Here is a 25,352-nt window from a genome sequence, read left to right as displayed (position 1 = left end):
CATAAGAATTGCTCAAGAGTTTTAAGTATGTTTCTTTTATTTAGTTGATGTATCCTTTTGCTCGTTAGTCCTTCATTGTAAATGTTATCATTTCAAAACAGTCGTGTTTGTGTTAAATATTAGTTTTTTGTACACAAGAACAAATCATCTTAGTATAATATAGTAGGCTATGTTCCCTTACTATATGGAAGGGCAGGAACACTAAAATATGGAAAATTCAAAAATCCTAAAAGTATTTTACAGTGCTTTCGAAATGGGAACCAATTTTAAGTAAACTCTACCAGTACAAATCACAGCTACCAGAAAAGCAGAACTGTGAGGCTTGCCTTTAGCTAAGCAGAGCAGACTATAACAAGTCATTTTCTCACCTTTACACTTACTGGTCATGAAAATAAGTCAAAAGGTTTTTTATGTTCAAGAATAAAGATTTTTTCATTTTATTTGTTTGTACTAATTTAGATGATGTTCATATTGATAGCGTATTTCCCTGAAAGTATGCTGTGCTTTATAAAAACTGGGTTTAATCAAAACTGTTCCAATCTTATTTGTCAGACATTGAATTATACAACAGAAATTTGTTAATTTGTTTGGGTAAATGTTTTAAATAATGAAATGGAAAAATTGCCAGTATGTAGCTGTATTTTGTTTGCCATGATATACAGTAAAAGATTCTTTGTGTATGTGTGAATTTATATCCTTATTTTAGAAATCATATATTGTACTTACTTCTAAAGGTTAGAATAACATTAATTATGTTTGCATTTTTAATTTCATAAATTTCTTGTATTGCTTATGGCCTATTAGGCTAGTTAACTTCCAAACAGCATTAGACCAGAATTGGACCAAATGGACTAGAGAACATTTTCAGATTTTTGCCATCAATGTGCTGGTGTTTTTATCTATACAGCAGCTTTTAATAATTCTGACAAAATTAGGCTATCCTGCAAAATAAGCTTCACCACTTTGTCTTATTTCTATAGTCACTATTTTTGTTGTCTCCACTATTTTATTTTAAGCCTGTATGTCTCCAGTCTTCTCCTCCTGCTCCTGTATGGTTCTGTATGTTTCTTCACAATGAGTTCTTATTCTATTTATTCGGTCATTATTTGCTATGATTATATGGTAATTATATTATAGTATAAGGCTACCAAGTCATAAAGTATAAAACAAAATGTAGTTAGTACAAAAATTAATGTTGTTTGTGAATTATAATTATTTTAGCCGTCTATTTGTTTAATACGCCACCAATTTACTTATTTCCACTGGTCACCATTTACTTTCTGCTAATTAAAATGAAAACTTGCCTTTTAAAACAGGGAAAGCTCTTTTATCCTGGAATGTTTTCAATCTTGATTTTTGTACTATTTTTAATTACAAATTCTGCTTAAAAACAATAGAAACTAATTTAGCAGTATAAGTTGTTGTCTAGTCAGAAATAACAACTTGTAAAAACTATTCTATCTGTATAATCTCTTAAAAATAAAAAGTAAATAGATTTTACATAACTGCTGAATTTGCTAAAATAGTTGTTTTTCTTGTTGCAAATATACTTTATGTTATGTACAATAGTTTGATAAGTGCTTGCATGTTTTTTTACAGTTATTTCATTGTCATTTTGCACAAACAATACTTTGACAGTGTTTTGCATACTAAAAGTGGTTTGGACAATGGCATTTAATTCTAAAATTTGCTCAAATTATATAGTCCAATATAAAGAAAAAGTGAGGTTTATTTGATGTATTTCATAGAGGAATTTAGCATAACTTATAATGAGGGCAGTTCTACATTTTAGTCTTTGCTTTTCTTCTCATACCTTAATTTAGTTTACATTATATTACTATTATTTTTTTAATAATACGCAGAGTCGTAAATGTCTTCATTTCAATTCAAAAGAATTCATAAATTAAAATAATAAAGATTATTCCAATTTTTAGGCATGAATTTCATTATGTTTTGTAGTACTAGGGTGTTGTACCATGTTAACCATTATGACATTATGACACCTTTTATTGGATAACTAAAAAGATTACAATTTGCAAGCTTTCGAGGCAACTCAGGCCCCTTCTTCAGGCAAGATGTAATTATGTTTTGTTTAACTGTATCATACTTAAAAATGTTTATGGCAGTATTCTGAGCCTTTCCAGTGAAAGATTATATGTTTCAAAATTAACTGGATATTTTCTGTTTAACTAAGGTATTTTGTAATGAAAAGTAATTTTTTTGCTTTGCTATCATGCTTTGTGTATACAATATAAATTGTTTTTCATGCTTTCAGCTATGAAGTGTTGCCTCTTTTTCTAGCGTTTGTAAATCAGTTAATATTTAATTCATGTAGTAATCTTTCTAGTCACATCACAAAGAGTTTTCATAAAAAAAAGTCAACAGCGCAGTTCAAGTTTTATAATAAAAGTACAGTATAAATATGTACAATATGTGATAAATTAAAAGTAAATAACTTTGAAGAGTCTATTTAGGTAAACTGGAACTGATAGTAATTTGTTTAATAATAAAGAAACAAAGAATTAAAATTAGTACATAGTACAGAGCTATACATCTATACATTTTGTACAGAGCAGAAGTTTAAAAGTTGCTTTTTCAGACCATTTTCAAACTGAGCACTGATGGTGTCTCATGGACAGGCTTAATTAAGGAATAGGTTTCTAAGAGTGAGACATGCAAAACCAAATGATTGTTAACTAAAAAATTATTAACAAGATTTATTTGAATGCTGTATTTGAAGGGGTGTGGGGCGGTCTTAGCCTTATCAAGCTGATTGGACTGTATTGCCCTCAGCTATAGTTTTTTAAAGTAGTACGAGATTCACTTTATGCAACAAAACAAATTTGTTTGATTTTGCTGTTGCACTATAATATTTCACAAATAAACAGGAAGCTGTATTGATATGGAAGTATGCTTATAACAGGAAAGACATGGCCTTCTATAAAAGTGTTTTTAATTTAAAATTAAAATGTTCATTTTATAAACTCATGTAATCCAGTTTTATAGTTTTTAACTATGAAATTTCTATATCCTGTATTAATGTAAAATAAAGTCAAGCATTTTTTGGATTTTATTAAAATCAAATAACATTCCATACAAGCAAGTCAATTTGAACAAAACTAAGTTTGAAACGAATCAACCTCCACCCATGAGAAAGAGAGCTAGGCCAGCAGAGTAAAACTTTAAACTAGTAAAAATAAGTAAATAGATAAATTAATAAATAAATAAAAATAAATAGAATAAAAAAGAGGGGAGAGAATCAGTTTCCTCAATTTAAATGCCTATTCTAAAATATTATTGATTAGATCCTGGCAGGTTTTGAAAAAGTTTTGTACAGATCCTCTAAGTGAGAATTAGATTTTTTCCAATTTCAAATAATATATAACATCAGTTACCCACTGACTTAAAAATAGATGAGTTAGGATTCTTCCAGTTGAGCAAAGTAAGTCTACGTGCAAATAGTGTAGTAAAGGCAATTACAGTTTGTTTGCCCTTCTCCACTTTAAGCCCACCTGGAAGTACACCAAACACAGTTGTTAATGGATTAGGAAAGATTGTGACAGCAAGGCTGTCTGAAAGCCATTTGAAGATTTTGTTCCAAAATTATGTTCATTTGGTGCATGCCCAAAACATATGACCCAATGAGGTTCAACTTGATTGCAAAGTTCGCAGGTTGGATCTTGCACTGGAAACATTTCAGACAATTTAAAATGAGACAGATTTGCTCGATATATAATTTAAAGTTGAATAATTGTATGCTTTGCGCACATGGAGCTCAAGTGAATTCTGTGCATTGCTACCTTCCACTCCTTTTCTGAGATGTTGAATGAGATATCCTTTTCCCACTGTACTCTGGGACCTTTGAAAGGGAGGGACTGTAAAATGTTTTTATATATTACAGAGATTGTGTCTGAGTCCTCAAGACTGATCAATATTTTTTCCGGAATAGAGGTAGGTGGGATGTGAGGAAAATTGGGCAGGTTTTGTTTAACAAAGTTTATAATTTGAAGGTAGTGAAAGAAATATGCTGCTGGAAAGTTTAATTTGGAATGTAATTGTTTGTAGGAATGTGAAGACGTTGTCTATGTACAGATCTCTAAGTGATTTAATCTCGAATGTTTTCCAAACATTAAAAACTGTGTACATTTGAGAGGGTGGGAAAAGGTGGTTCTCATGCAGAGGTGCCATAGATAAAAGCTTCTCTATCTTAAAATACTTCCTACACTTTTTCCGTATTCTGAGTAAGTGAAGTACAATTGGATTGTTAGTATATTGGCGATGACTTGTAATTAATGGGGTATAAAACAAGGAATATAAAGAAGTATTGCAGGATTTTATTTCTATTGTGGATCAAGCCTGTGTGTCTTCATCTATTTGTGTTAATGTACAGGTTTTTATAGTTTGTATATTTCTCCCCTAGTAATAAAACTGAAAGTTAGGTAGAGCCATGCCACCTTCTACCTTAGGTCTTTGTAAGGTAGCCCTTTGGATATGTGGATGTTTTGAATTCCAAATAAATATGTTTATGGTTTAATCTAATTTCTTAAAAAATGATTTATTGGTGTACAGGTATATTGGAATGTTTTGAAATACTGTAGAAAAAGAAGCTTGCGAAGGATATTCATCTTGACAATGTTAATTCTTTCAGCTAAAGTGAGATGAAGGGTAGACCATCTATGCAAGTCTCGCTTAATTTTTTCCATATAGACCGCAAAATTTTGTTGATAAAGGGCTTTTGGTTTACTTTATATTTAAATATATTTATATTTACCCCTAGGTATTTAAACTGATCTGCGGTGATAAAAAGGGAAGGTGTCCAATCTAATATTGTGTGCTTGAGAATTCACTGGAAAGAGCATATTTTTATTCATATTAATTCTGAGACCAGAAATCTTTTGAAATTCTGTTAGTGCTGTTAGGACTGCAGGCACGGTATTTTGTGGATCTGATATATACAGTACCATATCATCTGTATATAGAGAAATTTTCTGTTCAAGTCCTTCTCTGATAATCCCCTGATCAAGTTCACTGAACACACAACTGTGCTAGAATTGATAAGCAGGGATGTCGAGTCAACATAGTGGGTGGGGTAGTAGAACAGCTGGTCATTTGGTGCAGAGATAATAATCTTTCTCTCAGGATTGATAATACTAAAGTAATAATTGTAGACTTCAAGACAAAATCATTCACTAACCATATCCATATTCTCACTCCAGTTTATGCAAAAGTCACTTTACCTATAATGTCAAAAGATCAGTCACTGCAATGATCTGTGGATCTTGAATTAAATGGATTCTGTGTAATTGTGTAATTTAATTGTATTGACATATTGCCTGTAACTGTAAATGCATGGTTTTGTCTGTTTGAGCATACTGTCCTGTCTTGTTTGAACTATGTGTACACTGTGAGGCTTGAGCTTGGTCATTTCATACTTTTGTATGGATGAGATGAAAATAAAGCTTACTTTGATTTTTTCCTTGATTTTGGCTTTTTAAAACTGAAGAGTCAATGTTGTTGCTAAGGTTGACTGTGTCTACTAATATTGATTGAGTCCTCCATGCAGGATTAGCCATAGCAAGGAGACATAATGAAATTAATAGTAGTTGGATGAGCCTTATTGTTTTAAAATATAGAATTGATCAAATAGGACATATGAACTATCAAATCTTGTTATTTTCCTCTACCATGACCACTACAGGTCAGAAATGTACATTAATGTTTTTATTTTCTATTTTTCTGCATATATCTAATATGCAAATATCAGCTAAGTTTACATTTGTAAAGATGAGTTAAATGATTTAAACTTTTTTCTGTGTATTTTCTTGAAAAATGTATGACCATTCAGAACAAGTTAAATAAAAGTAGCACATGCTCTTTTTATATTTCATAATTATTTTAAATTAAAACATAGTGTACTATAGTTGTAAATATCAGAGTAATGGAGTTTGTTTTCAGGCTATCTTGACTAAATGTGTCAGCTTTCTCAAATAACATCTCAGACTGACAAAGGCTACAACTCAGAAAATTCAGGTTTTCCCCATTTGCTTTGATGTAGGTAGTATACTTGTCTGTGTGGTGCCCTTTTAGTTGACTAATTACACACAGCATTCTGTAGAATAAGAGTTGCTTACTTGTGTTTTGTTGTCACTGGCAGATCAAAAAATGACCACGCAGCCTCTTTAAGTCTTCAAGTCTTCAATGAGCAGTCTTGCCTTTTTGGCATATATGTGCTATTATCAGCTATAATCTATAAAATATTCCTTCCTTATCAGCTCCTACCAATATGTGGCCTGAGATGTCTACACTTCTTTTTCATTCCATTTATCCTGATTTTTGATTTTTTTAAATTTAATATACTTTGTTAATCTCAAGAGGGAAAATTGTCTTTTTACAAGGGGTCATGAAGATCACAGCGGCAAAATACTAAACTGGATAGATCAGGCCACCTTAATTTCTGTACATTTTCCTACTTTCTACCTTTAACGTTTACTACTGCCTATTGTTGTATTCTAAAGGTATTCGGGTCAGGTGTCCTCCAGGATAATACAGTTGTGAATGATTAACCACTCTTTTACTAGTATGTCTGTATCTCTGTTGAACAGTAAAGGCATGTCATTTGAAGACAATCCTGTTAGCCGATTTCCTTCATATGTATTACTATCTGCAGTCATGTGGCATATATGTTGTCATAAGAAACGTAATTGTTTTCAGTTATATTGATATAAAGGCTATTTTGTAACTGAAACATTGGTTTGTGATAACAAAACTAACTTTGGTATTAATAGTATACTGTATTCTATAATATTTCCTCTCAAATTCACTCCTTCGGACTCCATGTTGTATGTTTTTTCTTCCAGTTTCATAATCTCAGTCATTTTATCTGTTAATGACCTAATTTAATTAGCTTATCTGTTTTTGTCTTCTCTTCAAAACACAGCAGTATGATATTTATGATTATTTATGATTATTATTTATGATTATAAGACATTACAAAATTTATGATAGCAGTGGCCCCTTTCAGCAGGATAACCACAATGCAAAAATTGTTCAGGAATTGTTTGAGGACCATGACAAAGAGTTGACTTGGTCTCCACATTCCTCAGATATCAATACAATAGAGCATCTGTGGGATATGCTGGAAAAAGATGTCTGATTCATTGTGGCCGCTTTTTGCAGCGTAAAGGACTTAAATGATCCACTGTTAATGTCTTGGTGCCAGATACCACAGGACAGCTAAAAAGGTCTTGTAGAGTTTATGCCTGGATAGGTCAGAGCTGTTTTGGCAGCACTAGGTAGACATACGCAATATTAGGCAAGTGATTTTAATATTGTGAATAATCAGTGTATATGTCCTTTTCGGTTATATTAATAAATATATTTGATGTTTAGTGTATTGATTATTCAGTTTTCTACTGACAAAGCTTTTCCAATGCAGATGCAGGGGAGGAGTCAATAAAGAACTCTTTATACTGTATTGTAAGTATCATATAATGAAGTCCTGTGTAAAACACTTGCAAAAATTACTTAGCTCATGTACTTTTCTCTTGTTTATTATTCACCAAGATGTATTGTTTTCAGAAAACCAAACACTGTAAAGTTAGGCTCAAATAGGTTCTAGTTTTATTACTTTGTGTGTTTATTTTTCTACTTTGATTTCTACACTTCCATCCATCTCTTCTGTTTTCTTTGTTTATTAATACACATCAGATTTGTGTAATTTGGATACCATGGTGTTATTCCAGTTAGAAAGAATTATTATAACAATGGCACTTTTTTATGACATTTCCAATAGAAGAGGAAATATACTTAAAATAATCTGAAAAATGTGTGGGTTTTTTTTGTTTTCAGAGGACGAGCAGATGCTTTTGCTAAATTAACATTTCACAATACATCCTTTGGTCAGCCTTTACTTTGTCATTTTGTTAAAACCCACTACAAAATGCATAACAAATATTTGTTAACAGTATGTATTTGTTATTAGAAGATTGAATGCCAATAACTTTTGCATACTCGTAGTATGTTTGTGCAAAACGTACCCCTAACAAGTTTCCAGCTGTGTCCACATGTTTTTGATCAACTCATTTTAAAGCAACAGTCTCAATCCACTGTATTAATTCCCTTTATATTTTAAACACTTCAATCAACTCTCCTCTTAGTCTTTTTTTGCTTAAACTGAAAAGGCTCACCTCTTTTAATCTTTCCTCATAATTCACCCCATGTAGCCCTGGAACCAGCCTAGTCACTCTTCTCTGGACGTTTTATAGTGCTACTATGTCCTTTTTGTAGCCTGGAAACCAAAACTGTACACAGTACTCCAGAAGCCTCACCTGTGCATTATAAAGCCTGAGCATATCCTCCTTGGACTTGCACTCTACACATCAGGCTATATAACCTAACATTCTGTTAGCCTTCTTAACACTAGAATCCCTGAAGCCTACGAAAAAACCTGTAATCCTGGACTACCTTAAATTCCTTCACACCTCTCCATCAGCATCTTTTTTGTTTTGTAAATTTGTTGATCATCACAAGCAGCTTGCTGTCCCATCCCCCCACCAACGCAGCTTAACTCTGGCAAAAAGTTCTCCCAGCTCAAGTCTGTTTATCTGGCTGTGAGGTGCCTGGAGTTGTATAGGGTAAATAATATATCGTTATTTGGAACACAAGCATTTCATGTGTGTTCCGTGTCTGCAATGATCCATGTAGATGTAGGATGACAGGAAATGCGAGAAATGCAAGAAATGTTAAATACATAGATAAAACAGAAGCTTTTTTCATGTTATAGTACCCGATCAAACATAGGAAGCTCTGCAGTCTACTTGTGACTTTACGGTGTAGGAAGAAAAGTAAATAAATTTAGGTAAATAACAATCGATGTGGCTTTTATATAAGTAACATATAAATGTTTTTCATAAAAAGACCATCACAAAACATAATCACAAACAGAACTTTGAACAATACCTTGGCGAGCATGCCCTGCTGTTTCGGTAAAGGACATGCGTGTGTCAGATTCACTGGCAGGACGACGCCTGACCTCTTGCTGCATTCAAACGGTGCCATCTTTTGCCTTTAGGCCTGTTGCAGCTGCATTGTTTTTATGTGTGAGTGGACATTTATTGTGGGGAGAGCTTCTGTTCTCTTTCTCCGATGTAGAACCTTCATCCTCATCTGAGTTCACGTCTGTTATAGCACGTCTTTATTTGAAAACAGCAGTGTCAGATTGGGGAGAGCACGAACGTGACTGACAGAATAAAACTGAATAAAAAAAAAAATGCTAACCTTTACAAGTACCATAAATTTACACCGGCTGTTACACACTCAAGTCAAATGTATGTTTTTTATTGTATAATAGTAACAGTAAGAGCATCTCATTACTCAAAACAGCAATTCTGGGAAGCAGCCAGACTCGAACCCGCAACCTCTTGATTATGAGTCAGAAGCTCTTATCGCTGCACCACATAAGCAGTCATGTTAGTGTTGTTCCCTAGCCTGATTTCTTTTTCTTTGGTTATATTCTTGAATAAAAGTGTACTTGTTTTGTTATACATGTACCTTTTGTGAAAGTGTTTATTTGATATTTGGACTTCTGTCTTGACACATTATACACTTAATGTCGAAAGTTTGTCAGTATTATAACATGAAAAACATTTCTATTTTAGATATGTGTTCAACATTTCTTGCCTTGCATTTCCTGTTATCCTACTGTACATTTCCTACTAGTTTCCAATTTAGGTATGTTCCTGTCCTGCATTTCATGTAAAACATTTTAAAACTATTTCGTGGCTCCTCAACTATCTCTACAATTAAAAGCTTATCCAAGTCTGTCCTCCTTAGGCTTTGCCGCAGCTGCTCAAAATTTGCCCTACTAAAATTAAACAGTTTTAGTCTTTGCATCTGCATTCTTCCAAACCATTGAGAATTGTTTTACATTATAGTCACTTGACCCTAGTGGTTCAATCTCCTGTACACCCTCAATTATATCCTAACTATTAAAAAATAATACTGGCCAAAGAATTTTTATGGTGTCTGGAGAGTGTCTCACTGCATATCTCTCTTTTCAGTTGTCAGATAAAAATTACATATTTAAACGAGTAAGTACCCTCAATTAAAAAAACAACCAGTAGAACAGGAAACTGCACTGTTAACCACAGTGTACCTTAATGAATGTTATAGAGTGAAACAGTGCACAGGGCGCATGCTGGCTAAGGAGTTATACCCAAAAAATATCACTAGTACACAGTACATAGTTTCTTGTAACTCAGCCTTTTTGCCAGTTAAACTTTTTCATGCTGCTGTGATCTGAAGTATTCACTGGTATTTGTTTTAAAGTATATAATTAAATAATGTATTACTTTCCTACTTCTAGGAATATTATCTGAAATGTTCACTGGTATGATAATTTTGTGTGTGTTGCATCCCTCATTTACCAGCTAATTTCAGTGACATCAAGTTATTTTAAAATGTAGGTCAACTAATTAAAAGGTCTGAGCTTAGTCAAAAAATATGTTGTAGCTATCACTAACCGAAAACACAACTTGCCTCATATGTTCATTTTCTGTGCCTCTTTAATTCTGATTTTGGCTGTAAGAAAATGAAACACCATTGTATATAAAGTACACTAGTGTGAAATGATGCAGAAGTATTGCTATATCACTTGCATGTTCTTATCCTACAGCTGCATACAGTGAAAAGTACGCAAGATATTTATTTTCTAGACGAATATTAGAAAATAGACTTGTTTTTATAAATAAATACTGTATGTGGCCCCTCATTTTAAAACCAGAAGAGAAGGGAAGAATAAATAAAACCTCCCAATTTGACCTCATACCTATTTTTAGAAAGACAAAGCTGTAAAAGTTTCCATTAATACTTAGTTGCAGCTTCCATCATTCAGTCAACAGGAAGTGCTACAAAACATTGTACTGTAGCACATGATTACAGTATGTGAACGCATCTCACCTCCTTGTGGATGACTGCATCCATTACATGTAAAAAATGCTTCTATAGCTATTATAGCTAACACATTGAGCACTGTAAGGCTTATGATGACTGGTGTTTTATAGTGGCATGCATATTCCTCGTACATAACTCAAGTTTTCTTTAATCAATGGCTTTTACTGTATCTCTAGATTAAATAGTTTCTGAAATGGTTTATTATAATAGAGAATTCTTGAATCTATTTAATCCAATTATGGGTCTCAGGGGCCTAGAAAATATTCTGCCCCAGGCAAAATGAAATATGTAAAGATCCCTGGATGAGGTGCCAGTCTATTAAAGGCCCCACTCAGACAGGGCCAATGATATATTGCCAGTCAACATAAGATGGATATCTTTGGTACATGATTAGAAAACTGCAGTACCCGAAGGTAACTCCTTTCAGACAAGCTCCACACAGACAATGACTGGGCATGGAATTAAACCCAGTGTGCTGAATCCATCAGGCAAGCAGCTCTAACCACTATGCCGCACTAAACCCTTATAACAAAATACTTTTTTAGATGCCTGAAGTTACTAGGGTTGTATGGAAAAAACGAAACTGAAGTTAATTCATATTTTGCAAAAAATAAACCTATGGAACCTCTATCCCATCTAGACCTTCCCTAGGCAGTTTAGAATTGAACCAGATGCCTACAGAAATTGTTTGGTTTATTTGAAAATAAATACATGGCTACTGACTCATATATTTTTTTCCATTATTTATTTTTTTAAGTAATTAATACATCTTTAATTTTTTTATGTTTTTGTTTATATATATATATATATATATATATATATATATATATATATATATATAAAAAGTATATATATATATATATATATTATATTTAAGATATAATTTGACCTACTGTGCTGCATTTTACATATCCTGCCACCTGGAAGAAAAATAGAATGATATTGAACAAAGTGTTTTTGTAAAAATTGTTTCTTATTATTATTGTTGTTATTTCTCAGTCCTTATAATCTTAGAAACATTTTTGGAATCTTCTAGGAGGTCTAGCAGTTTAACGGTTATATCTCTTTGGGTGTTTCCAGTTATTAAATTATTATTAAAGGAATGCTTCACTCAAAATTAATATTTTTATATGTCATTTACTTTGGAGTTTCTTGTGGAGGACGAGCTAAATTTTTTATCTCATATTTTTATGGAGATAAAAACATAACAAAGATTTAAATTGAACAGAACCCAAAAGAAACCAAACAAGGCAAACAATATGAAAAACATTCATGGAAAAAAAAGAACAATTCTTAAGTAACTCGTGTTGCAAAATCCATGTATCTGTTATCTATTTGCATTCTGAGAATGTACAAAATACATGCATTTTTTGATAATATACTCTTAATACATACTTCAGAAAACTCATAGTTTAAATAAGAAAAGCACATTTCCACAATATTGTGTGTCTAACCCATTATTGTTGTTATCGTTTTATGTAATGAATGTGTATTTTTCATTCTGCTTATGTAATTTATTTATTAAAAGAATAAATTATTGTGGAATTCTGCCCAGTTGACAGTGATTGTTTATAGAGCACAGCAAGTTGCTCTCCATTTGCTTAACCTTTCTTTAGACCTGCCATTGAAGTTGTTTTTCTAGCCAAAGGATTTACACTTTTCTGTCTTAATATAAACACTATATTTATTATTACATATCTCTGATTGATAGTTTTACTTTTTATGGCATATTGTCTCTACACCTTTGCAGCTTCTTTGTATCGTAATACCTATTTTTTATTTAAATTCAGATTATGCAGTTACATTTTGTTTAGTTAAATACTCTAAAAACAATACTGTCATGTTTTTACTTCTCATAATTTACTTAAAGGAGGAAGAGTAATCATATGTTCAAAAGTTTACACTGGAAAAAAATCCCATATGCAAGTGTTTAATAAATTAGTTAAACATCAAGAGTTTGAGCATGCATTGTTAAAGTATTACAATGAAGTTTGCTTTTACTTAATGTTCTTTTTTTTCTTTGCAGTGAATGAAATCATCAGGAAGGATCTGACTGGAGTTCACAGCAGAGGTCAAACTTAAACAGACAACCTTTCAGGAAATTTGATTTTGCTAATTGCTTTTTCACACCAACCTTGAGACATTTATCATGACTAAAGAAGCACATTTTCTTTTCAGCACAAATTTTGCATTTGATTATCTGTAAGGAAGATGCCATCACTGAAAGTGTTGCAACTGAGAAAGTCCCATTTCAAATGTTAAGTTTTGAGTAAAACTCCTCAATGCAAAAGAAAACTGATCTTCATGTTCAGAAAGAAAAAAGTGATCTCAGGATTTAATCTGTATTCATATTTGGATTCCATCTTCAGGGATTCTTCTACCTTTCAAAAGAATATTCAGTAGATCCATAGGACTATTGTCAGGCTACACTTTTTTAAGAATATATGAATATATCTATAAAACACATACATTTTCTTCTTTGAATTCCTAATTCAGTATAACAGAAAAGTCCTAACATTTTAAACAAAAACTACTTTTTAAAAATGTTAAATTATTCTTTTAATGTTTTAAGCATCTAGAAATTTTGGAAAGTTTTGCAAGGTTTTTTTGTTTAAGGGCGCTAGCTGAAGGCACTTTAAATGTTTCCTATACTTTAAATTTAGTAGACAAGAACAGTAATTTATATGAAGTACTTATATTTGAAAGGGTAAAATTACATCAGGAAGGAAGAAATTCATATGCATCTGTGTGGTTGTGCTCATTATACCTCCAAGAGAGCATTTAATATTTAAAGTGCAGGATTCAAAGTAGTGCTGAAATTGTGTAGCTAATCTGAGGTGGGATATACATCTTAACATTTCAGTCAGTGATGTTTGGCTTTCAGTGTTACACAATTAGTCAGCTGCAAGCAAGTTTGAACATTCTCTGTGCTTCTAGATTTCTTAATAGTTAACAAAATGAACACAGTTTAATTAATATTTAACAGAGTATGTACATTATTAGCAAATATTGTTCATAAAGTGTCTGCCCCAACACAGACAATTGAACTATACTGCGCAGAGCAGGGTGACCTGTTAGAGATTTATCAGTGAATAATCAATGTTAATCTTTGCTGAACAGTGCTTTGAGCCCATAGCTGTAGAGAATTTTTTTTTCAAATATATCATATCATTTGACCAATTTATATAATAGTGTAAAATTAAATCAGTAAGGAAACAGTTTTGAATGGGGCCACTAGCAGCTCAATGGGAACATATTTAGACAGATCTGTTGTTCACTTCAAAGGAGCTGTTTGTTATAGGGGAAAAGGGGTAGCAACCAAATAATATAAGCTTAAGATTTAATACAAGCTTAAAATGTATATGTTGTGCTTTTATGAAACAGCATTCTTCATATGGTGATAGTTTTTAACAGTAGATTACCCTAATTTTAAGAAATTGTGAGATATAATTTGTTTGAAAATTTACTGAAACCCTGAAAGTTTTGTTTAAAGTTTAATTAGAAAAAAAAAACCCACACTGACTGTCTACCACCAGTAATGAATAGCCATCCTGTTAACCAAATTCATAAAAAGTGCCTTATTTCAGTCAGCAGATACAGCACTTTATATATAGCCTGGGCAACTTTATGTGTACAGTATATGTATTATTTTAACCCACCACAGACATTTAAGGTCCAACAGCCCACATGTGCTAATGTGTGTTGAGTCTCCAATAAGTAAAAGAAAGAAAATGGTATAGTTTCATTTATTTCAGATGCGCAGTGGTAATAATTGCTATTTTCCCTAAGAAATTACTATACTATAGCTTGGCTAGTAAAATACTGAATGTAATGTTTTCATCTGAAGCTTATATATAATACTGAACGCGCTTTAAAACTGTTAATAGTAGAAAAGTAAAATATTTAAAATGCAGAAACAGATGCTCTAATTATATATAAAGTATAGAAATACATTTAAAGCACCAAAGATTGTATTAGTCTTTTTGTTTCTTAATGAATGTTGCTAACAGTAAAGTACATTTTTATAATTATTGTTTTGTGGTAATTATCATCTGAGGCTAAGTCAGACGACTCCTGCATTGCTTACCCTTTTGTAAGAGCTTCCCAGTGCCTTTATTGTCAGTTAAGTGATTTTCTTGAATGTATGGGAATTTGAGCAGTATCGGTATAGGTGGGTTCTGTAGAGTTTTTAAGAGTTTTGCTGCCTAAAGAATTTTTTTTTTGTATTTTAAATGTTATGTGATTTATCAAGCTCTATCTCCTTGACATAATAGACATCTGGCCTTTTAAAAAAAGGAATTGTGACTTTATTTGGGTGACTGCCACAATTGCACTGAAACAGACCTTGTCTTTCCTCTGCATATCTAAATATTTTCTTCAGTACCTTCCTGCTATTGTATTGTCAGCTGCAAAAACCATTCCTTGCCAACTTGCGGTGTCAATGTTTCCATTCACATCAAAAGAAGATAAAAAATCAAATTGGCAGTAGATAAAAATGTGCTGAAAAAAGAAACTTTCTTCATGTAACTGTAATGTTCTCAAATTCCAGAATACTTCCATAATGATATGTGAATGTCCTCATTTTTCCTGAATTCCGTGCCCCTTGCTCAGCCTTTTGTGTTTGCTTATACTGCAGGTAATGATGCTTTTCAACATAAACTCTTGCCTTTGCAAAGATCAGAAGGCAAAGTTGAATGAATCATTGTAGATGGTCTTCTTCCTGTATGGAGACCTAGAATTTGCTTAGGTTAAAAATGACCGATATTAAATCAGTTGTGGACCTTAATCTGCAGAGCACTATGTAATATATGACTTCTCATATATTGGCAGGATGTGTATGTGTTTAATTACATATGCATAGAAATATAATTTCTGTGTATTTGTGAATAAAGTAAACACTCTCTCCTAGTCCTGGTATTATGCAGGACATGCCTAAGAATCATTTAGTTCTCACCCAGTCTTAAAATTGTGTAAATCTAACTTCAGATGACAAACAGTACATAAAAGGTTTAATTTTGTCCGCATTTATCTTATCATGAGACTCCTTCAGAAATCTGGAGAGTCAGTCTGAAGTCAGACATCAGTCAAAATCCCCAAATTTGGTCTTTTTCTGCATTGAATACAGAATTGTAAAGTTTGGATTAAAATGGATTTTGTAAAAGTGGAGCACAGCTGTTGCTATAGTAGTATTGGTACTTGAAGCGCATTTTTTACCAGCCTTCTTCTTCTAGTGTTTGTCTGTGAGACATGTTTTTTCTTACTGAGGGCCAAACCTAAATTCACAGTAGCATGATGGATGGATGGCAATGAAGTCTGCTGGGGTTCTGAAGAGCTTTACCTTGTCTACTTCCACCAACATGATGGCTGTGCTGTTTGTTTGCTCTGGATTGTCCCTTGGGGTTGCTGAATACGTAGAATAGCTGGCCTTCCATTCAGAGTGAGTGTATGCCCTGGTATAAATGATTACAAATGTGTGAGTTATTGACCCACTGTATAACACAAAAAGTACAGTGAACTAAATACAATGGAGGGATGAGCCTCACTTAACATCGAATGCACTGTATAATGTAGTGATACTATTAGTCCAAGAAAGAAAATGGCTTTTTATTATCTCTAATTATAATAGTACTATTTTTAATCTTTTTTTTATATGCTGTAAATAAGAGTGCTGCTTCACTTTGTATGAAACTTCTCAGTTTCCATATTTTAGAAGCATGTTGTTAAAAAGTGTCGAAGGTTTATTTTTATAATCTGTATCAATTGTTCCAGATTGTCTGACCCAAGTTTGTAAATCCTTTGAGTTCTAGAATTGTGCACAGCCTTTTAATGATGACAGCGTAAACCAAAACAGCAATTTGAGATTGCTTTTGCAGCTCTTTATTAATATGTCAAAGCCATATTTAGAAATTGCCATTTTTTAGTATTTTGCTATGATACTTTCATTACATTTTATACATTTTCTTTCTATAATACGTTTTACTGTTATTTTTTTCTAACTCTGTATACATTAAGCAATAAATTTCATTTGCATTGTATTTTAAATGGGTGTTTGTGGTTTGTTCTGTAAATGATTGTCAATCTTATTTTGACAATGTGATGGTCTTTGCAGTCTTAGCTAGCAAATGTAATTTTTTTTCTCTTAATAAATGTTATTTACATTCTTTCCATCATCATTAAAGGAATACTCCTCCCAAAAATTATATATTTTTTTTATTGTAACTTACCCCATGTAGTTTGTACTGATCCCCAAGAAAAATTTTTAATGTCACGTTTTCATGCAGAATGAAGAAAGATTCTGATACAAGATAAATCAGTGACGACCAGTGTTGGACAACAGTAAACAATATTCAAATGTCTATGAAAAAACTCACATTACACATGTTGTATAATCTACATGTGAAGTCATCCACTCGTATGCTGTCAACATCCCAAACATGTGTATTCTTACTAAAATATTGATAAATAATTTACTTACAGAAAACAAAACACTTGTGAACTAGAAAGAAGTGTGTTTAGATGTGAACAAACATTTCAATTAAAGACCTGCCAACAAAACCCATTCACTGGTCACGAATCCACCTTATTCATTGGCTAACATTGAATTTCACATGATGGCGACAGTATGAAGCTCAATAAGAGACATGTAGAACTAAAGATAAGTGAGTGAAAACATTCTCAGTAAGAGAATACATCTCAAACTTGTGATAATCTGAGATATTTCAAAAAGCAGATGGTAAATTCACCTGCGTAGTGTTCACAGCCTGCTACTAAATAATCCCAAGGCACTCCAGTTTTGGAAATGACTATAAATGTAAAGACGTTCAAGGCCATTTTAGTTCACAAGTGTGTTTTTCAGAAGTGACTTATTTACCAATATTTTAGTAAAAATATGTGTGTTTGGGATGTTGTGATCATACGACTGGATGACTTTACAAATGGATTATACAACATGTGTAACGTGAGATTTTTTTTCATGAACATTTTGATATTGTTTGCTGTTGCCCAAAGATGGTCACTATAGACTATTGTCAGTAAACTTTTTTTACTACATTCTGCATGAAAACATGAGATTAAAATGTTTTCTTGTCCATCACAACAAACTATATAGGGTAAGTAACATATAAAAATATCATTGTGACGGTGCGGATCGGCTCCTTGCTCCCTCTTCACTTTTGGGAGCCTCTTGAACCTGACACCGTCAGTACCATAACCGAGATGAGCATGGCAGATGAAGACAAAACACACCAAGCAAGGGGATGGTGAAAAGTGCTAGTGCTTTTATTATAAAAATCCACAAAACAAGTGTCCCAAGTGCAGTGCTCAAAAAAGTTCAATAAATAAATAACCCATAAAAAAGTGTTTATGTGGAGGTTAAAAATCAATAAATAGAGAAATCTGTTAAAAACGAGGTTAAAACAATGCAGTTCAGGAAACCAATTTTAAAACCACAAGCCCTGGTGCCTTCTTTTAAAACAGACGTCTCTCCAGCTTATCCTATCCGGACCTCGCAGTCCGGAGAGACATCGACCAGCAGGTGCAGACACCCATCTCATCTGGCCCGTGTCCCCTGGCACCTATCCCACAGTGTCCGCAGGCAATCACCGAGCCCTGCTCCACCAGAACCTTTGCCAATCCACACTCTGTACTCCAACTGCTGCCGTCTCAAAGGCTCCTCCCAGCGAGTGTACTTCCTGAGCATGATGGTCATTCCTGCTCCCAAAGACGCTCAACAGGAGCGACCCACAACCCCCTCCTGTGCGATGGCCACTCGCTCCTCCTTGGGGCTCTACTCCCGTCCACCTGCTTCCACTTTGTCCAACAGCTTGTTTTCTCTCTCTTTTCTCCTGCTTGCTTCTCCCGTCTTTTAATCTCCCTTTTCTTTTCGCGTCTCTTTTCCTTTTTCGATCTTGCACTCCCCTTTATAGGCTGGTAAGTGGTTGCAGGTGCAATCACCTGATTGCTGCCCCAAACTGATAATAAGGCAGTCAGACTGCCCGCACGTGCAGGTAAGACTGACCATTTTGCACCAACTCGGAGACGGGGCATCTTCACGGCAGACAGCTTGCACCTGCTCCACTCCCCAGCACGAGCGCATTCATTATTTATTAAAACGGCCAGTTTTTCTGAATAACGGACCCACTATACCACAATCTTATGAAGTATTCATTTAACCACATTTTAATGACTAACCTGACCCACCCCAACTAAGCACTGTTAGGTTCGTCTTTCTAATGTTTCAGTTGAGCCCCATTTCTCCTTAGAAGGCCTGAATTCATCACAGGTTTAACTCAAGGTAATGTCACAGGGCAGCTGCTCCACATCTAATCCAATGTTTTAGCCAGTGCTGGACACTGCTTTAAACTGCTAATCCCATCTCATCTCCCAGATGTTTGTACAGATTAAAATTTGACCCCAGAAGGCCACTTTTTAAAGATGAATTGACTGCTGTTTTCTTTGAACCATCCCCAAGCTTTCCTTAAACTTTTGGCATGAAGCATTATAAGAAGTATGCCTCTGCAGTGAGAGAGGTATATTCATACCTCATCATTATTAGTATATCACGGGAGCCATTATGTGCCATGCCACTGCACCGCCTCGACCAGCTTGTATTGCTGTCACATGGCAGGATGACTCCATGGCCTTATTGGATTATCAACATGTCATGGTTCTTGCATCCTCCTGACTCTTGTGGATCATCAGAAGCTAGGAACAATTCTAACACATGAGAAATGTTTTTCATTCCCAGGGCCCATCAGCCCATTGTGATTACATCATCATGTTTTTTTGCTGATTTCAGCTGCACATTTGGTCTTTGGCAATGGTACTCTGAGAAAATGCAATGAGTTGTTAATTCTTCTTTGATGTTTGTTGTGTCAACGTAATTCATCCACTGTCTGTTTACAACCACAGAATCACCATTGGCTTAACATTTTTTTGATGTCAGCTCAGTCTTGAAATATCCATGATAATCTAGTGTGTGAAAACCTCAGGAGTGCTACTGTGTTGAGCTGACCTGCTCATGAAGTCCTCAGCAACTTCTTCCAGCCCATCCTAGGAAATATCCCAGTGGATATGTCCCTGACGCTTCATTCAGTTCAATCTCCCTTGTAAATGTGAGAGAGGCACCTGGGGGCATCCTAACTACATAGCCAGACCATTGTAACTAGCTCTTCACTTCCTGGAGAAGCAGCAGTTCTACTCTGAAGTCCTTCCATATTGTTGAGTTCCTGAACCTATCATGGCAGGTGGGCCCAACAACCCCATGCACAAGTGTCATTTCAGCTCTTTGTACATGCTGATGGCTCCCATGCCATTTTCAAAATCACATCTTTTGTCTTTTGCATTTTCCATTTATAACAGGAAGGGACACTCCTAACAGCCAGAGTGATAGTAAAGGGGACAAGACGTATTAAAAATGTTGTCTTCATTGTGAATAAATCACACATGTAATTGGGAATATCTCAAAATTACATAAGAAAGCAAAAAGTGTGATCCCTATCTGATCCTATCTCCATGTGTTTTAATCCATGTAATTGTAATTGGTGGGGTGGCTAGCCCACTTGCCCACATCTGCAGGACCACAAAGTCCACTTGAGCTCTCATCCCAGTTATCCTCCAAATTATAGTTTCATCAGACATCTGGAAGGATGTGCTTGTAAAGAGCGATGATTGAAAAGATTTGCACAAAAACGAATTTGCAATGAAATCTAAGAGTTTTGTTTCACAAAAAAAGTTTATTTCACAAAGTGTGTTTCTTCACAACCAAAATTTGCTCCATATATTTTAATCTCTTCAGCATCTGTTTTCTCCATTTGTGAAGGCATGGCACACTTTATTAAGGTGTAGAGCGTGTAAAGCAGAGTACAGCAAAAGAGCATTCATCTGCAAGCACTTCAAGACTGCTAAAAATCCATTAGTGATCCAGCGAGCTTCTAGAGCGACCCTGACCTCGATTGGCTTACAGAGTTGGGGAAACTGAGCATAGATGGTGCTAGCTGCCTCTGACACTTATTGAGGCAGAACCAGCGGCATGAACGTGCATGCAGGCAATGCTGGAAGGAGCCATTGGACTTCAGAGTTGCACTGGAGTGCAGCAAAAAAAAGAAAGAAATAATGGCAGCAGAATAACCCTTAGGGAGCAATATGGGCAGTTTTGCAAAACGGCATGCGTAGTGCAACTCTTATCGTTTCACACATCACTAGTTTGAAAGTCTTCTCATGGTTATTTTTGGACTTACAGTATTCAGAACCCAGTTTGTTTAGACAACTTCATTTAAGAGTTTCATGGTGTGAATCATTCTGTGCTGTCAGCTAACAGGCTGGAGTGACGTAAGCAAACTTCTCCCAAATCTTTACGAGAGCAACACAGTCCTGTTACTCTCCTTCTGGGACTGCGTGCTGTTCTCTATCAACTGCCTCGTTTCGCTGTCCTGCCAGCTTTGAAAGGCTGGTTTCTCATCTTCAGCTGGCCAGGCGTCACTGGCACTTCCTAGGTGATATGCTGCATTGTACACTGGGGAGCATTGTCCACATATTCCAGGGCACATTCTCTTAGGACATCAGTAGGCCCTGTCCTTGTCCTGGGCCAGTCTGTCCTGGCTGGGAACCCAGTGTACACTGGGCATCGCATCACAGCACAAACACATTGCCATTTGTTCCACTGCCTGAGCATATGATGCCACATCTCCTTGAGCAGGGAATTATGTAGGAAGGGACGGTGAACATAATGAAATGGCCAATCTGTGTTTATTGGTGACCCCACATCCTCAAACTGTCATATGTATTTGATTATTGTTTTTGTTTATTTTCAGTTATTACTTTTATCTTTTTATGTTTTTTATTGCTTTCATATGTGATTCCAATTTTGTACTGTCTCTTTAAATGTGAGTATGTTCTATGTAGTTTGTGAGTGGAACAATAAGAGGTTGGGGCCACCTGCCCATCTTTGTTCAGTAAGTGCCCTATAAAGGCTGGGGAGACAGGCAGTTCAGTGGGAATCATCCACTATGGTGAATTGTGACTATTTTGGTTTATGGTTGAGTTTTCTGGATTTTTGATTATCTTACTCTGTTTAAGGATTCTGAAAACTCAACTGTGTTTTTCTAGATCTTGCTCACTATGGATTGCCTTTATGGCAACTCCTTTAATGCTTCAGTTTGCTATGTGATGCACGTTTTGGTGTGTTACAAATAAATCTTTTTTTATAAAGATATATACCGGTATATATATATTTATTAGGGGGCTTCACCCCCTGCTCGCTTCGCTTGCCAACCCCCCTGCCTGCGCTACACTCCAGCCACTTTGCGTCTCTGCCACTCGTGTATGTGGATTTCACTTTCACCAAACAACAAATCTTATAATTCTCGCAGATACTCCTCTTCATTGAGAAGAAACACTACTTTTCCCTGATGGCAACACGAATTAGACGATCGACAAGTCTCCAACTTAAAAGTTTAAATCTGAATAATATATTTGATCTCTTTGCGCTGTTCCGTTATTTCACAGAATAATAATTTCCACTTGTTTGCGCTAATGCGATCTTTACTATCAGTTTTTGGAGACTTTTGAATTTTCATACTTCCATTATATCTAACCTGCTCTTCATGTGTATCGTGTCAATATTTTTGAATTCTTTATGACGTTCTACTTTGTCATCTACTCTTTGGCTTTTATTTCCGGCCCCGGGCATGGTTAAATCTCTTGGCACAAAGTCTCGCAGGACGTGAAAGTGTCTGTCTGAAAAAGTCTCGTCTTGTCCCAGGATTTTTTTATTATAATAGAGAGATTAATTTGTTTACCTATCTCTGCACAAGCTGAGGTTTGCAGTTTTCCTCCTCCTGTGTGGCTTTTGAGCTATTTAAGAGACGTAAGGATATTTTAGTGCTAACATCTCTTGTAAGCCTGAGTCATGCCACTTGAGTGGGGGTTAGCCCAGCAGGGTGAGGTCTGTTACAGGCTGGCAGTGGAGGCCTGGCCAGTGTAGCCTGTGTGGGGGCATTATTGAGGCCTCACACCTTTTTTGATTCATGTGTATTGTACTCCATACCTTTTTGTATTGCAATTCACAATACAAACTTGGTTAATCTCATTCAATGTCACTTATAGGCAGCAATCAAGAGCAAGGGCACCTGTCCATTAAAGTTCTCCTCAAGCCATGTATGCTTAATAAAAAGCAGGTACTTTTTACTAGGATGCCTTTTTAACTTTTCTCACTTCTCCAAGTTATTACATCAAAGTTTGGAGGTCTTAAAAATGCCAATATTTGTACATGTGCTCCCTCACCCAAAGGGCACAAACTGCATTTATCTGTAAAAGTCGAAACAGCGAATGTGAAGTCATCAAACCTTCTTGCAGCTTGAATGGGGCAGCATCAGAGTTTTACAGGCGCTGTACTTGCCTGCACAGGGCTTTCTGTTAGCACGCTGATCAAGCACACATTTTCACACAAAATGCTGGGGGTGCTGTAAAATAATTAATGTATTATTATTTTTACATTTATTTGGCTGGCACCTTTTCCTAAAGTGATTTGCAAGATCAGGGTATATTCCGATTTTTTTTATCTTAGCAAGTTGAAGGGATTCATTCAGCAGCTCACTCCAACTGGTCAGTGACTTGCTCCGTCTTTAGTTGTAGGAGTGGGCTGATTACTCATCTGGAAATACTGCACAATGCCTGCAACTCAGAAACAAAGGGAATGGAGCATGGGGCTATGGACCTCACACACAGAGGAGAAGCTTGTCTAACTGATGTCTCATGTTTTATGTACCTCAAGAAAATGGCAAAAACAAAAATGAGCCAAGACTGAAGCTGAACTTGCCATACCTGTTAACCCTTCGTACAGCGCTTGTTCCGTCAATACACTATTGGGTGTCAGAAAACCGACAGGACTGAGCTAGAAGTTTGGCACTCAGCTGCTAAATGTGACAGGGGAGCGATTTTCAGTCATCTAAATTTACAAGATTAGCAAAAGTAGTTGGCAGATCTGACATACCCTACGATTAGAAGTCATGTAATGTAACATTGGCTTAAGACTTCAACCTGCTGTCACTTCTGGTTTATTTGTGTTACAAATATAACTGGGAAACAGATATTAGGATGCTCCATTGTCAACAATTGCAGGACTTGTGGATAGTTTAGGAGTCAAACAAACATCTCTGGATGGTGGAAGATAGCGTTAACCACAGTGCCACCATGACAAACTGCAAAACAGTTCATACTTATTTTTTATAAAAAGTACTGTTACGTTAGAAGTGTTTTGTGACTACCTCTCAGGTGTTCTCGTAGTGGTCACCCACCTTAAGACGTCAGAGCAATGTAACGATCATATAACCATGATTTGAAACAAAATTAGAATAGGGAGACTTCTTAGATGCTTTGGACTACATAGCAAGACCCTGACACAGGTTTTGTGGTCCATAGCAACACAAACACTAAAATCCCGTCTTCCAGAATCGATTGCTCGTCTGCTCGTCTGCACGATGGCTGCAAAAGCCCAGCTAGCGCATCTAAATGATTGCTTTGCGCCATCTGCCGGTCATTTTATGTCACTACTGTCAGTAACTTTTTACCGGCGGAGTTTAAGGTGTGTCCGCTCGTTCACCGGCGTGTATGGCGTTTCTTGTTTTTTTTTTACTTTCTGTTTATTCGCGTGTCTCCTGCCAGTCACCTCAATTTCGACAGAGGCTGTGACCTGTCCACCAGACTGAATCTTCAGCAGAGTGACATCCAGCGGTCACTGAGGACAAAGAGCCATTGAACTGAGTCAGGGAAAGAATGGAAGCACTTAAGTTGGAAATGGAGAGAAACCAGCTAGTGTCTATATGGTATCAGCACAACAAGTGCTGTAATTAAGAACAGACCGCTCCCAAGGCATTAAAACACAACCAGAACGGACGGAGAAGATGAGCGATGAGAAGAGGACGGTGGGGAACACTGAGAGCAAAAAGTGAGTGCGATCGGCATGGATACATTGTAAATCTGACGAAAGGCTCACACTTACTGATGTATTGATTTCCTTTGGAAATAGACAACAACAAAACATCCACCGTAGCTAACAGGCGGACTTGATGCCGGTGGGCTGCCGCGTTTCCACGGCAACCAATATTTGTGACTTCCTCCCAAGACGGTGGGATCAGCGCTGGCGATGCGCAGCTCTTTGGAGAGTCTCGGTGGAGCGCATGCCTCTGTGCTGAGCAAAGCTGGCCAGCGATGACGTCGGAGGCGATGAGTCACACTCGTCCCCTGTGTCCTCGATCTGGGGGAGTCATACAGCGCAGCCACAAATACCCGCCTTTGTCAATTTTTTTTTCTTTTTTAATGCCAGAACCAAAGGCAACCATTCTGCCGAAATAAATAACAATAAGACTGCTCGGAGGCATCGCAGTTGCTCGGTAACTGCTTAT

At 35.5% G+C, this 25,352-nt stretch overlaps 1 protein-coding gene across 3 annotated transcripts in view; it reads left to right on the top strand.

Annotated features, from left to right (window-relative positions):
- The window catches only part of nfatc2a (nuclear factor of activated T cells 2a), a 318,663-nt gene extending 301,678 nt beyond the window's left edge, over positions 1-16,985 (top strand). For 2 of the 3 annotated variants that reach the window (XM_028811906.2, XM_028811905.2), the window contains exon 10: positions 12,977-16,985. In XM_028811906.2, coding sequence (XP_028667739.1) covers positions 12,977-13,032 — 56 coding nt within the window. In that variant the 3' untranslated portion in view covers positions 13,033-16,985. The remainder of the gene's footprint in view (positions 1-12,976) is intronic. The other variant, XM_051932996.1, reaches the window with a different exon arrangement.
- Positions 16,986-25,352: the final 8,367 nt, after the last annotated feature.

This window comes from Erpetoichthys calabaricus, chromosome 10 (assembly GCF_900747795.2).
Source record: "Erpetoichthys calabaricus chromosome 10, fErpCal1.3, whole genome shotgun sequence".
Classification (NCBI taxonomy): domain Eukaryota; kingdom Metazoa; phylum Chordata; class Cladistia; order Polypteriformes; family Polypteridae; genus Erpetoichthys; species Erpetoichthys calabaricus.
The sequence above is the reverse complement of the archived record's forward strand: the minus strand, read 5'-3'. Positions and strand labels throughout refer to the sequence as shown.